The sequence below is a fragment of the Numenius arquata genome, chromosome Z (genome assembly GCF_964106895.1).
Source record: "Numenius arquata chromosome Z, bNumArq3.hap1.1, whole genome shotgun sequence".
NCBI classification, from domain to species: domain Eukaryota; kingdom Metazoa; phylum Chordata; class Aves; order Charadriiformes; family Scolopacidae; genus Numenius; species Numenius arquata.
In genome coordinates, this window is record NC_133616.1 from 82,072,458 (window position 1) to 82,086,984 (window position 14,527).

At 37.3% G+C, this 14,527-nt stretch overlaps 1 protein-coding gene across 1 annotated transcript in view; it reads left to right on the forward strand.

Annotated features, from left to right (window-relative positions):
• Window positions 1-14,527, forward strand: part of ADGRV1 (adhesion G protein-coupled receptor V1) — a 285,251-nt gene that overhangs the window by 92,745 nt on the left and 177,979 nt on the right. Inside the window, 14 exon segments of the mRNA XM_074166892.1 lie at window positions 741-879; window positions 1,019-1,204; window positions 1,535-1,767; window positions 2,249-2,397; window positions 2,507-2,708; window positions 3,211-3,430; window positions 4,583-4,822; window positions 6,353-6,502; window positions 7,114-7,587; window positions 8,352-8,495; window positions 9,724-9,895; window positions 10,293-10,428; window positions 12,064-12,911; window positions 14,093-14,210. Of these exon segments, the coding sequence (XP_074022993.1) occupies window positions 741-879; window positions 1,019-1,204; window positions 1,535-1,767; window positions 2,249-2,397; window positions 2,507-2,708; window positions 3,211-3,430; window positions 4,583-4,822; window positions 6,353-6,502; window positions 7,114-7,587; window positions 8,352-8,495; window positions 9,724-9,895; window positions 10,293-10,428; window positions 12,064-12,911; window positions 14,093-14,210 (3,411 nt within the window).

The following is a 14,527-nucleotide window of genomic DNA, read 5'->3' on the forward strand; positions in this document are numbered from 1 at the left end:
TTGGACTAGATGATCTTAAAGGTCCCTTCCAACCTAGACAATTCTATGATTCTATGATTCTAAGAGTATTGGAAAAAAAGATTAGGACACTTTCCCATGGTGAACCAGGAAATATAAGCAACAGCAGCAACATGCTGCCCTGAGAAGCCCAAAAGTGATGATTTGTGCAGCAGTAGTTGTAGATCATGTGGTAGAACATGTTAAGTATAGACACATTTTTGCCTGACGGTTCACCAAGACTGATGCCATAAGTAGGATTGGGCTCTAAGTTTTTAGACAAGAAGCTGACAGAACATTTCTCAAGCAGTCTTGTAGTAGTATTCTAGTATCCTTCTGCCTTAAAAAACAAATTCCCCCTGGCCATTACCCTTAAGTCCCATTTCCCTCCTGCTTGCTTTGCATATCTTATCTGCGGAAAACCAGAATGGAACCAAGAGAGCTCAGTTTTCAGCCCTCGCCTTTGGGCTATACCTGCAAAGAAACTTTAAAGACCTGTCGGTTAAAATACAGCTCAAGAAGCCTCCCAACACAGGGAAATAAAACAGAACTGCAGAAATGTCACTGCTCTGAAGACAGAATTGTAAAGATCTTAATAGTGACTTAGTACATTAAAACTCCAGCTTCATCGTGCTGATGACAATTCTGTTGTCCACAACAATATGATGTCCTGTCTGTCTCTGTATTGGATATTAAATATTAAAGGTAGAAAATAAAATCCATTTTTGTGTTCTTACCTGCAGCCTGACACGTGGCCCAGGGATTTTTGGTGAGATCACAATATATTGGAATATAACACCTCCTCATCACACAGAATTTATTGAGACATCGGGGACCTTGACCATGCGAGACAGGCAGTCTGCAGCAGTTGTTCTAATACAGGTATATGAGAGATTTTTACTCCAGCAGCTATTTCAAGTACTTCCTTTTACTTAGTTAGTATCTTGGTTGGAAGTTAGTCATACCTCTATCACTGGAAGTGGTTTAAATCCTTTTAGCTTTCGTTGTTTCCTCTCCCCAGGCTGTAGATGACAACCATCCTGAGGAGAAGCATTACTACCAGTTTCAACTAACTGGAATCAGTGTTGGGGGACTCATAAATGAATCAAGCAGCACAGCAAATATTACCATGGCCGCCAGTGATTTTCCATATGGAGAGTTTACATTTTCACGGGAACTATTGCAAACAACAGAAGAAGAAAAATGGGTATTAGATGAAAATTCCTTCCTATGTAAAATATTCATAGATATCGATATTGTTGCTATATTTATGCTTCAGTTTAGAAAAAAATAAATCAAAGATTTATTCTACATTTATTATAGCACAGTCTCCAGAATGCCTGTCTGTGGCTTTTGGAGTTTTTAATGATCTGAGAAAGAAGGCCATATGCTAAATTACACATAGTCTGTACTGACTAAAGCAAATTGTTGTTACCTGGCAGAACTATTGAAAAGATGCCTTTAGAACAGTCTGCTAAAGGCAACTGCAACAGTAAAACAAAGCCATTTTTTAAAGAAAATGTCCTCTTTCCCTTAGGTTAACATCACTATTGTGCGTTCCAGGGGATCCTATGGCAAAGTGCGTCTTTGCTTTCAGATAATAAATGGGACTGCAGAGGAGGGAGTCGATTTCACTCCCACAGTAAGGGAATTGTTGTTTGAACCACACGAGGAGAATAAAATGATTTTGATTGAAATTCATGATGATGAGTTTCCGGAAGGTCCTGAAGACTTTTCAGTGATGATTACCGAAGTGGAACTCCAAGGAAGGTAAAGATAAAATTCCCAGTTGATTGATTACAAGCAGAAGAATAAGCTATATTTGGAATCTGATCTGTCTGCAGAAAGTCAGCACTGTTTTTCAGCTCTTTTACTGTAAAATTTCCGAAGACAGCTATAATAATAATCATAATAGAAATTGGATATACTGGAAACCCTTTTAACATTAGTGTAAAGATTTTGCTGATTAAGATTTATCAAAGCTAAAAGTCCATACATTGCATACAAGTTGTCAAGTTGCATGAAATTCAAATAAAAAAATAAAATGGTAAAGAAAAAAAGAGATACACATTTCTATGAATAAACTACTTTTTTTGCATAAATAATAGTTTGCAAAAGTGTGTCCAAAAAGTCTTCAGTGATAACTGTCAGAAAATAAAAACATTTGTAGAAATTGATAAACTGTCACAAGTGCATCTTAATCTTTTCACAAGAATTTTGTATGTCATTTTCTTTTTTATGTTCTTGCAAGTGGATTTGATTTTACTGTAAAAGAAAATGGTCTACAGGTGGATCAACCTCCAATAATAGGAAATATCTCCACAGTCCGAGTCACTATAGCAAAAAGTGACAATGCAGAAGGCATCATCGAATTTGATCCACAGTATATCCTTCTAGAGGGTAAGTCTACCTTAAGTTTTCAGGGCGGTTTAGAAGGTATTTCTGTGGCTGGGGCATAAATTTCTGAAACAAAATATCTGTGAAAAATTTTTCTCAATTATTCTTGCAGTGGAAGAGGATGCTGGATTAATCATGATTCCTGTTGTGAGAAAGCGTGGAACTTACGGCTATGTAACTGCTGATTTTCTTTCTCGAAGTATTTCTGCACTTCCCAGTGGTGTTGACTATATCATCCATAATGATTCTGTGATTTTTTATCATGGCCAGAACCAGAGTTTTATTTATATCTCTATTATAGATGATGAAGAAAGGTAATCAATTTTGCAGATATTAATTCAGTAATTTGCTTCTAAAAAATCTTTTTTTAGCGTGCGCAGTATGCCTGCGTGTAGAATTGAAACTGAAAAACAAATTTCTACAGTGCTGAAAAATCATCTTTATTTAAAAGGAAATTAAAAAGGAAAAAAGATGCTATCATTAAAGTTTCATAGGTAATGTTAAATTTTATGCAAAACAAATACATTTTTTCATTATATTACCAGAAACAATGTGTGTTACTAGTACTGCAGTGAATAATAAAATATTTTGCTTATTTTTTTTTAATTTAACATGAACAGAAAATAGAACATGATTTTTATTTCAGATATCACCATTCTGTGCAAATGGGAGGAATGTTCTACTGTATGCTTACAGAGCTGACTTCTGTATGCCTTTACACAAATCCAGTTAGATGCATGATTCAGTTTCGACATACAGGTTTATTTATTTTGTTTTCTTGCATATCTCAGAATCTCTTTTTCTTTTTCCGTGCAGTGAATTTGCAGAACAATTTGAAATCCAGCTGACGGGAGCCACTGGTGGAGCAGTCCTTGGGCTCCACCTAGTGAGCCAGGTCACTATTGCTAAAAGTGACTCCCCCCAGGGTGTCGTCCGGTTCCTCAACCAAAGTCGAATCATTCTTCCCAACCCTGATACACCCATGGCAGTGTCCCTGTTGCTGGAAAGGACTGGAAGGTTGTTAGGGGAGACACAGGTGGGCCCCGGCTATCAAAGGCTGAATGCTTTCTGGTGACCAGGACAAAAAGCCCTGTAATTTTCCTTCAAGAACTTCTTTGTGATTGATTTCTAATAGGATAATTGTGGCTTTTTATTAAACACGAATTGCATCTGGTTGCAGTATAAAAGAAAATGTTATTCTTTTAATCTTCTCTTTCTCCTACTTACTTTGTTCTATTAGGGTCTTGAGTACTTTGTTTTGAACTAGCTCCTAATTCCATCGAAAATATGGTTAGATGGATGCATCACCGGTAATTTAATTTAATTCAGTTGAATTATTTCCCAAAGCTGGTGAAACTTTTTTCAGTAAATTGTTTACTGTGAGTTTTCTAGATTATTTTTTTTACTCTTTACAGACAAAGTGAAAGTATAATTATGAGCCAAGGTAGACCTTTCACAATCTTGACAGATGACTGGAAGATTGGCAGTAAAGGCCATCAGCTCCTCTTCTCCCCATATAAAAATTGCCTTGGTCTTTGACTTTGTCTAGAAGTCATTTTAGAGAACTGGGAAACAATTAAAATGGCCAAAATAAGAATATTAAAGTGCTGATTATGACCTCCTCAAAAGCAATCTATTTTGTTGGGAATTTTGAAAATATTCTAGCTTTTAATCAGGCTGAAGAAGTATGATTCTTCATTTGAGGGATTAAAAATTTTGTTGAAGACTCTTAAGAAAATATTTTTAATTTTTTGTCTTGATATCACACTTCACAGGAAATGGTTTTGGCATGAGTACTCATTTGGGGAGCTTTGCAAAACAAATCATGAAAGGGAGAGAAATAGGAACTGGCCTGTGTGTGTCCTGTTATGTGCTAAAGAAATCTTGGTTTTTCTTCTTTTCTATTACTGATACCTAGAATTTCATAGATTGGCATTGTGGCTAACTGACACTTCAGAATTTTCATTTGTAATTTGTTATGTTTATTTTTCCAAAGGATTATATATATTCTTTCTATATATAATTAATTATGAACATTTCATATTCTGTATTAACAGCAAAGTTTTAAACATATATAGCTACCAGACAAAAGAATTGTTATGTCACTTGCGGTACTCTGTCGTTTCTCCCCCTGGGAGGCTACTATAATATATCACCACTCTGAATCTGAAACTGGTATCTTCCACAGATTAATTGGGACATCTTGGGACCCAATTCAGAAGAGGTTTTATCTCCCCTGAATAGTGACATTGGTGACCCTGTGAATGGATCATTCTATTTTGGAGATGGAGAAGGAGGTCTGAGAGCTATTAGTCTGCAAGTCTATCCTCATGAAGAAGTTGAAGTTCAGGAGATCTTCATTATTAGGCTGAGCCTTATGAAAGGGGAAACAGAAATAGATCCTAAAGCAAACAACATTACACTGATAGTAAGTCATTTTTCCTTTTATTTCTTCTGAGATCTCTGTTGATATTGGTATTTATCCTATAAAGCTTTTAAAAATTAATCATTTTTAAAATTAATAATTATTGCTTAGTTTGTCTTTTGGCTTTTTTGTCTTTTGTACTACTTAGGTGCATTGTTACAGCTTCACTTCTTAAAAAAGAAGGCAAAGAATCTGTCAGTAAAAATTGGTATATAAGCCCTGCCCTCTTTTTTGCAGACCTTTGTGCTTCTCTTTGGAGAGAGAATGGATTGGGTTTCTAACGTCAGTTTGTTGTTCTTGGCCTCTTCTGCTTTAGCTATTATATATAAAAGAAAGGGGAGAATCTGACTATTGCAGAGCAAGAGAAATGCAGAAATTTGTGGTAGAGGGCAGAGGGAGTTTTCAAAGACAAATTATTGCTCTAGGGATACTGCAACTAAGGAAGTATTTATAAGGCTGTCGTAAGAAGCCTGGAGAAAATAAATCTTTCCTAAAAATGGGATTTTGGTGGTTTTTTTTGTTTTTTTTTTTTTTCCTGGTCTGTAGAGTCTTGATGGAATTAGCTCCTTTTTCCACAGACTCCACAATTTCTCCTTCAGTGACCCGGGTTTATTCCTTGTACTGGAATGTTCCACCCTGCACGCCAAAGAGTTGGCTTCTCAGTAGGCACCGGGCTTACAGCTCAGGTGTAAGTCAGTGCACCATGAATTCTTGTTGCAGCTGGTGGTTCAGCAGATGGGGGCTGATAAGGTGTATCCCAGAGGGCTGAGTTTGCAAACTGATAATATCAGAACAGTTTCTGTACAGCCTTAGGTACCTGAGCATTTCCTTCTTTAATCATAGAATATTCAGATAAAACATTTGAAATAGAACTCTGTCTTTTCCTTCCTTGGATAGTGCTGAAAATCTGAAAAGGGGACACTTATACTTTCTCTGTTGTCTCTTAGTATCTTGCATCCATATGTTTTCCAAATAATTAAAAAATTACTCTCCGAAATGTCTTTAGGCCGTTAATAATTTACAAGACCATTTAAAATTTACAAGTTGTTTAAAGCTGAGGGAGGCTCAACTCAGTGGACAAAACCATCGTCATTGCCTGGATTTCTTTACATATAATGCTTTTATTAATCAAAGCCTGAAAACTTCCCATATTTATTGGCAACACTATATTTTCACTCCTGTTCAGTTTGGATCCTACTTAAACTTCTTTATTTGTTATTGTAGGATTTTCTCACAGAAGAGCAAGTCGCCCATAAATTTCATATAACGATCTTGCTTTGTGTGTGTGTGTGCACATGGGCTTGATGTCACTCCCCTCTCATAGCCCGACGGTCCTGTCTGCTGGGCTGGATTAGTTTATTCTCTCAGTCTCAGTTCTAATGTACTATTGAATCTTCTTAAGAGGAGAAAACTTGGTTGGAAGAACTATTATATATGCGCCCTGTAGCATCTAGAAATTAAAATGTCAATGATTTGGGCAAGAATACAACTCACTCTACATTTCTGATTTTTTGTTTGTTTACTTTTTTACAGATACAGAAGTTTGGTGATCCCAATGGAATTGTGCAGTTTGCTCCTGAATCACTAACCGAGAAGAACTATACAGAACCCTCAGCAGCGGAAGGGCCACAAAGTATTACACTGTTTGTCAGACGAATTCAGGGCACTCTGGGAAACATAACGGTATTCTCACTCTTCTCCTAAGAACCCTCATAATCTGAAATCACCCCCAGTATCAATGTATGGGGGAATATTTTTTCTGTGGCTTTCAATTGCTTGTTTCTCAAATTTGTTTCCAAAATCAATCAGACTATTTTGAACCATCACTTACTATGTTTTTAACCTAAAGGTGTTTAGCAGTCAGCTTTTTAACAGTTACTTGTTTCACTAGAAAATAATAAATCAATAAATTAAACCATCTGCTGTGAGAACTCTGCGCCCCTTTCTGATGTGAGGAATCTTAGAAGGAGGAAAACCAGCAAGGATGTCTTGGTGTAAAAGCAGAAATAACTTTTTAAAATGGTTTGGAGATTCCATATAATTTTAAATAAATCTTTTGAAGATATACAAAGGAAATCTTTACGTTCATAATACTGTTAGGGGAACAAACACCCTTCTTTTCTAAGATAGTGTGTGTGCTTCTTTCTATCCATACCTAAACCAATTTCTATTTTACCTACTTAAAACCAGCCTGCTCCATATCCTATCTGTGCTAAATTCTGAATATGGAAGTTTCTGATGTGGTGGGTAATTTTGCTTCCTTTTGTTTTGTGCATTTTCTAAACTCTTTTCAGGTTTACTGGGAAATACGTAGTGAATCTGACATCACAGGTGACTTCCTTAGGACAGAGGGATCTGTTGTCATTGCTGACCAGCAGAGTGCAGCTGAGATAACTATCTACCTGTTACCTGATGAGGTCCCAGAACTGGATGAACACTATGTGGTGCAGCTGATTTCGGTAGAAGGTGGAGCAGATTTAGACCAAGAGAAAAGCATTTCGAAGATGAAGGTGTTTGCGAATGATGATCCGTATGGAGTGTTTGCCCTGTACCCTGGTCAGCAGTCGGTACTTGTGGAGAGAAACCTGGATCGGTATGTTCAGATCAATGTAACTCGGCATGCTGGGGCATTCGGAGATGTGCTCGTTGAATACCACGTCATGTCTCGTCATGAAGACGCGCTAATTGAACCCGAGAATGAGGTGGGATACCTCACAGTAAAAGATGGTGCCAGCTTCGGGGTGAAAAGAGTGCCAATAAGCAACCAGGTCTGTATTGTCCTTTTAGCTCCTATGATGTCTATTGTTTCCATTTGTGTTCATGACAGTACAAATGTGCTGGAATAAGATACTAAGCTCTCAATAGTATCCACTGGGAAGAAGCAGAAGAGAGAGTTTTAGAATTATGAAAATCTTATTTATGGTGTAGAACTGCGTTCAGATATCACATTTCCAGATAATAATTGAAAAATCACTGCTATGCATGCGTTCAAATATTCTGTTTTTCTTTCCATCATTCCTTTGTGTTGCCATCAGTTCAATATTTTATTATTACATGTATGCAAATATTTCCCCAAGTTTCCCTTTTGGGTTGTAAACAGTGATCTGTCAGTGCTGACTCATGAAGCAGCAGATAAATTTACCTTCAGTTCTCTGTGTTCCATGGTTTTTTTGTTATTATTATTACAGCCTTACACTTACATCCTTTTACATCCATTATACATCTTTTAAGATTAAAATCAAGCTGAGGGCCCATTGTGTTAGATACAATATATTAAAGTGGCAATAGCTGCTCTACAAACTCACATTCCAACAAACTGCTGGTAAATCACATTCACTATATTGATGTTTTAGCTGTGGTTCTTTTGAGAAACATAATCAACAAAACACTTGTCTTGAAAACAATGATTTTTTTTATGCAAGTAGAAAAAAATCTTCAGATTGTTCTGCTACTTAATTCTTTGAACTGGTGGATATCATGTTCTTGGTGGAATTAAATTTCTACCTTTTTAATTAAATTCTCTCTCTCAAAGGCATTTATTTTACTGGGCTTGAATTTTACTCTGGAACTGATAAATGTAAGCCTGGTTGGTGGAAGTGCCAAGGATGTGCCTAAAATATTAGGAAGTGCAAAGTCAGCAGTTCTGCTTGTCCCTGAGGAAGCTGCCAATTCACAGGTCAGTAGACTGGCTGCTGTGTAACATTTCTAATGTAGAATTAAGGTGCACTTCATTACAAAAGATAGATGCTGTAAGAATTCAGTTGTCTCCTTGAAGTTTTCATCATTGCAACCAATTTAATGACTGATAAGACCCTTCCAGTTATTAGCCATACTGTGTATTATCTTTTCTCTGATGGAAATTCTTATAGAAATTTGTTAATGCAGTTTGAAAATGTTTCTTCATCTGTAGAATGTAAATAGTGTAAATATTATGGTTAATTTATACTTTTCTTTACATGAAATGGAAGTTCTGAGACATGAAGGAGAATAACTGATTCTTTTAAGTTATTCCTTTAAGTATAGCAGCCCCAAAGTACATAAAATCAGGTGTACAGTACTATGTGCAAAAAGAGATGGAGGTTGTGCTGGGTTTTAATGCAGTTGACAGTATATTTGGCTAACCACTGAGTGGTAAATTTTCAATTTGTCTACCTTGTGTGAGAGTGAGAAAAGAGAATTTGCCTATTCTGATACAGTATATATGCGAGAGTTCCCTTGTGTGTCAGGCAAAGACAATACCATGATGAGTATTTATCTCTTAAATTTTATTGAAGTATTTATTTAATGATTTTAATTGTCTTGAAGCACGGTTCTGTCTTTTAATTTGTACTTAAGCTTAATTCAAGTGGTCTTTCTGTAAGTATTGTTTACTACCATATATGCATTTATCATTGCTTTTAGAATATGCGAATTATCCTTTCAGTACAATTTGCTGCTCAAAGAAAAAGTAGATCATACTAGCAAGAATAATTCTGTGAACAAAGTCATGTGGCAGCAATTTATTTTTCACTGGATACACAGTAATTTATTTTAGACCCATGTGTATATATATGTACCACTACAGCTATTGCCTCTGAGCATTAAGAGCAGGTCACTTTGTTTTTCTTTTAAAAAACAGATACAGAATGCTAGATTCAGTGTTTTCAGTACTGAAATGACAGTTGTACTGGTTCCTTTTCCCTGAAACCTTTCTCAGAAATCTAAGGCTTAGAAGTGATACTGAAGAGTTATGAAGGAAGTGTGTATATATATACACACACTCAAATATATATACACATACATACATCTATATACACTCATAATTGTTATGAAATGCATATTTTACAAAATACAGTATGCTTTCACATATGTTATTGCCCATTTTAATTCAGTTTTCTATAACAAGATCTATTATGTTTCCACAGGTCGGCTTTGAATCTGTGATTTTACGACTTTCAGACATTGTCGCAGGGACAGGCCAGGCTGTCATAACCAGAAGAGGAGTTTATGGCTCTGTAACAGTCAGATGGATTTCAGGATACCCACCAGACCTAATCACTACCTTTGCTCAGCCAGGCAATATTACTCCTCCGTTTGGTGAGTACTTGTCTGAGGAGACAGCTAAGAAAGTTGCATAAGTGATGACACCACCTTTAAGTTACTTGTACCTATACATGCCTCTTCTATTAACGAAGAGTCATTAGAATGAAATTCTATGGCCCAGTTTTTATCAGTAAGGCACATGCTTATTTTATGACCAAAAAAAGAACTAAGCTTCATAAATATGTGTCTGGGAGGTGGGCACAGTGCTATGCCCCTGCAGGACAGCCCCTTTTCCTGTATAAAATATAGGAAAGACCCTTATCATGCAGATTTCTTCTTCCTAAATGGAGTGGAATTGTGATTAAAGTCCCTATCTCAGCAAGTTTCCAAGCAAAAAAGTATTCCTATTTAGTTATTTTGACTCGTGTTCTCTCTCCCTCTTTTCCTTCAGGTACTGTTGTATTTTCCTCTGGTGAGCAAAGTAAAGTAATTACATTTCAGGCTGCTCCAAGCCTAAATAAACTCGAGTCATTTGCCATCACTTTAACAGCAGTGCACAGCAATGTGTCTGGTGGGGCTCGCCTGAGGTAAGGACATTACTTATATTTTGAGTGGCACAGATGCTATAAGAAGACCTGTATATGAGCACACACCTTATACAAGTCCCTATTAAATTAGAGGTATCTAGCAAGTTGTGCCGCCTTTGGTAAACTTGTGTGTCTTGCCTCAGGTGGAAACCAGTGTCGGTACTGCAGATCCAACCTGATGAGAACCTAGGCTTTTCTCCAGTTCCAGTCTGCTCCGTATCACTGGGATCCAGGGTGCCTGGAATGTCTGTAGAATGATGGAAACAGTTAAGAAAACCAAGAACCAAGATCAGCAGTTTTAGCCAGGAAGCTGAAGAACTAAAGCAACTCCAGCAGTTTTCATTAGTGTCCCTAAAAATCCATATTTAGGTGATCTTAGATAACAGACATTATTTAAAATAAATAAAATGAAACAAGAAATGCTCCAAAAATATCTAATTTATATAAAAAACCTCTTCTATTCTTAAACACAAAACCATTACATTTAATGTAGTTTTCTATCTCAGCTAAGCTGTTCACATTATTTTCTTTACTCATTCATGGCTAAAAGTCCCATAAAAAGTCCTATAAAAAGAATGGACATAGAGTAACACCACGTATACAGAAAGGTATTGGCTTCCCCGTATTGCAATTACTCTGGCAAATCTGAAGGAAGGAAGGAAGGAATGAACTGGATGGCTCCTCTCCTGAGATTGACCCCTTCTCCTTGTCTGTCCTGTGGACTGGTGTCCTCAGAACTCCTATGTACCCTGTGACTCAAACACCTTGAGTATTCAAGGATGACCTTTCCTAGAAAACTTAAGACTACATCCCACAGTGGGGATAAAGCTGACATTTACTTTGAAGAGTTTTTGACTCCCTTAGCCGTGGAAAGGGTCTAGTTTGTTAACCTGAATCACTGTAATCGTAGTGCCATTTTGTAGCCTCTAGCACTGAATAATGGGTCGGCTATAAGGTAAGTACATAGAAATAAGACCCAAAGTTTTACAAAGAGTCTTAGTCTCTGTGCTTATTTCCTAATAAGAAGGGGTTATATTTAATATGAACATAGTAGAGCTTAAATTGATATTCATAATAGGGCTCAGACCTGGAAAAAATGGCTATGAGTGAGGGGGAAATTAGTGTTTCGAAGCCCCAGTGTAAATTTTAAAATAATTTCCTTTCCTTCTCTAGCTTCCTGGCTAAAACTGCAGATCTGCTAGCATCCGTATGCTCCACAGCTTTGCTTTGGTACAGGAAGTTTGTTCAACGGTTAACATTGGTGTCACTCAGAGTGACTGTATTGTAATATATCTCCCTGCACAGTGGGAAGACCTCATACTTTCCTTTGCCTCTCCATTTTCTCAGGAAGGCCTTATTTTATTTATCCTTTGCTCTGCATCCTGTGCTGACTCGGGATGCATTAAGCCTGTGGAGGGCTGTTCAATCCAATCACTCCAAAAATATTTTTCAGGGAAGCTCTTTACATCTTGCCTTGTATAATTGCTAATTCTTCCCTCTATTGTTACGTTGTGTTTTTTTACCCACTTTCTTTAGCCATCGTTGACTTTTCACTGGAGATCATTCTGCCTGGGTGTTTTACTTTTCAGATTTCATACTTCCTCGCTCAGCTTTGATACTTTTTCTTTGTTTCAGGTCAGGATTTACAGTAGCTGAAATTGAGCCAATGGGGATCTTCCAGTTTGCTCTTAACTCAAGATCTGTTTCAGTTGAAGAAGATGTCCAAGCAGTCACACTGCACGTCCAAAGATTGTTTGGGTTTCAAAGTAATCTCACTAAATTGACATATCAGACCATTCCAGGAAGTGCCAAACCACTGGAGGACTTTATACCCATCTACAATGGAGAGCTTTTGTTTTTACCTTTTCAGACAAACGCTGTGATTGAAATATCAATAATTGATGATACTGTGTCTGAAATGGAGGAATTTTTTTTTGTAAATTTGACCTCTGTGGAAATTTTGGATGTTCAACCTCTCAGTCCTGACTGGAGTCCACGTTTGAATCCAGCTTTCAGTGTTGCAACAGTTAATATCCTGGCTAATGATATTCTTCATGGAATACTAAGTTTGGGGCCAGAGTTTGTTTATGTTGAAGAAGATGCCAACAACGGTACCCCCAACACAGCGATACTTCATATCAGAAGGACCAGGGGTTTTACTGGTGATATTGAAGTAACCGTTAAAACCTTTGGGGGATTCAGTGCACAGAGCGGAGGGGATTTGTATCCTTTTGGAAATGTTTATAAAAAAACAAACTTCACATGGGCGATGGAAGGAGAAGATTTTGAGGAACAGTCAGTCTCGCTGACTTTGCTGGATGGAGAAAGAGAAGGCAAGGTGTCCATAAAAATTTTTGATGATGATGAGCCCGAAGGACAGGAATTGTTTTATGTTTTCCTCTCTGATCCTGAATGTGGAGCTCAGATTGTGGAAGGAAAGGATGAATATGGATTTTCTTCTTTTGCAACAGTAATTATTGCAGGTAATAATGTTTCCCCCAGAAAATTAGTAAATATATCTGAATTTATTAACAGTAAATAACTGTAAGTTCTTATAGCAATTTTACCTGTAAAGGAGAAATCCTTTAGAAGCAAGATCTACTGGGACACTGTGATGACATTAGTTTCCTCCACTGCTGTTTTGCTGAATTTATTTACATTCCTATGAGAACAACGCAGCGTTTTTCAGCTCCCTAGTTCCATGCACTGAACTAAAGATGGAGGAGAAAAGCTGATGAAACAATTTGGGAAAATGAATGGGTTCAACAACGTTATGAGTGGCATGAAGGAGAAATCTGTCCTTGGAAGTCCCTCTTTATCCCATAACCTACTATGTCTATCTAGGGCATGCTGAGGCCCATTTCTGTTTACAAAGAATATGTTTTAAGGGTTATGGTAAACATAAAATAATGTAGCTGAATTGGTATCTCCTAAGGGTGTTGTAAGCAAAGTTTTTGACACTGTTGTGTACTACTGTAACACCTGGTCTCTTGGAGTCAAGGGACACAGAATTCAGTCAGTATGCTAAATGCTGCTGAAAATACAAGCATAGATGGTGCCAGGACTCTCATAAGGAATTTGCTTTCAAAAAGACTTATTAATAGAATCATGGAATCGTCTAGGTTGGAAGGGACCTTTAAGATCATCGAGTCCAACCATCAACCCAGCACTGACAAAATGACCACTAACCCATGTCCCTCAGCACCACATCTACCCACCTTTTAAATACCTCCAGGGATGGTGACTCCACCACTTCCCTGGGCAGCCTCTTCCAATGCTTGACAACCCTTTCAGTGAAGAAATTTTTCCTAATACCCAATATAAACTTTCCCTGGTGTCTACTGATTAAAATAAAATTTATAAATGACAATATTTGAAGTTCTAGATAAGTATGGAGTGTAAAGTAAGGATAGAAATATTAAAAGAAATTGCATCCCTACCCATGGCAGGGGGGGTAGAACTAGATGATCTAGTGGATGAGGGGTCCGTTCCAACTCTAACCATTCTACGAATCTATGAAATTTTCTTGAGGCATCCCCAACTTTGCAGCATGCTGTTGATACCTGGTTTTTATTTTTTTTAGCAGTTGTTCACATTAAAATTATGATTTAGTCTCGGCTTAACTTTCTTGCTAATTAACGTTCACGGACTGTTTCCTCTCTAGGAAGCGATCTCCAGAACGGGATTTTGGGATTCATTCCAGAAGTACAGAGCGGTCTCGTACTTGATGAAGACTCGGAAAGCAGAGAGGTGCTGCTGATTGTCGCAAGGCAACCAAACAGGTGCAGGCAACAGCTCTTCCCACACGCTCTTGTACGCTGTTGAATACGTTGAATCACAGAAGCTACTGTTAGTGGAAGAGGTTATCATAGAGTTTTACAGTAAATCTTTGCCTTTCAGCTCCTTTAATAACTGCCCAGAATTTGGCAAATGGGCTTTTAAGTTGTGAATGGGGTTAGGTCTGTCACTGCACAGTTATACAGCAGAAATGGGAAAAAACCCAAGTATTTTCCAATTTATGCTGTAAGACAGCAAGTGTGAAAATTTTGCTTAAGGTAAAGTATTTGCACACTGCTAAAGGTATAATTCAAATTCTGAT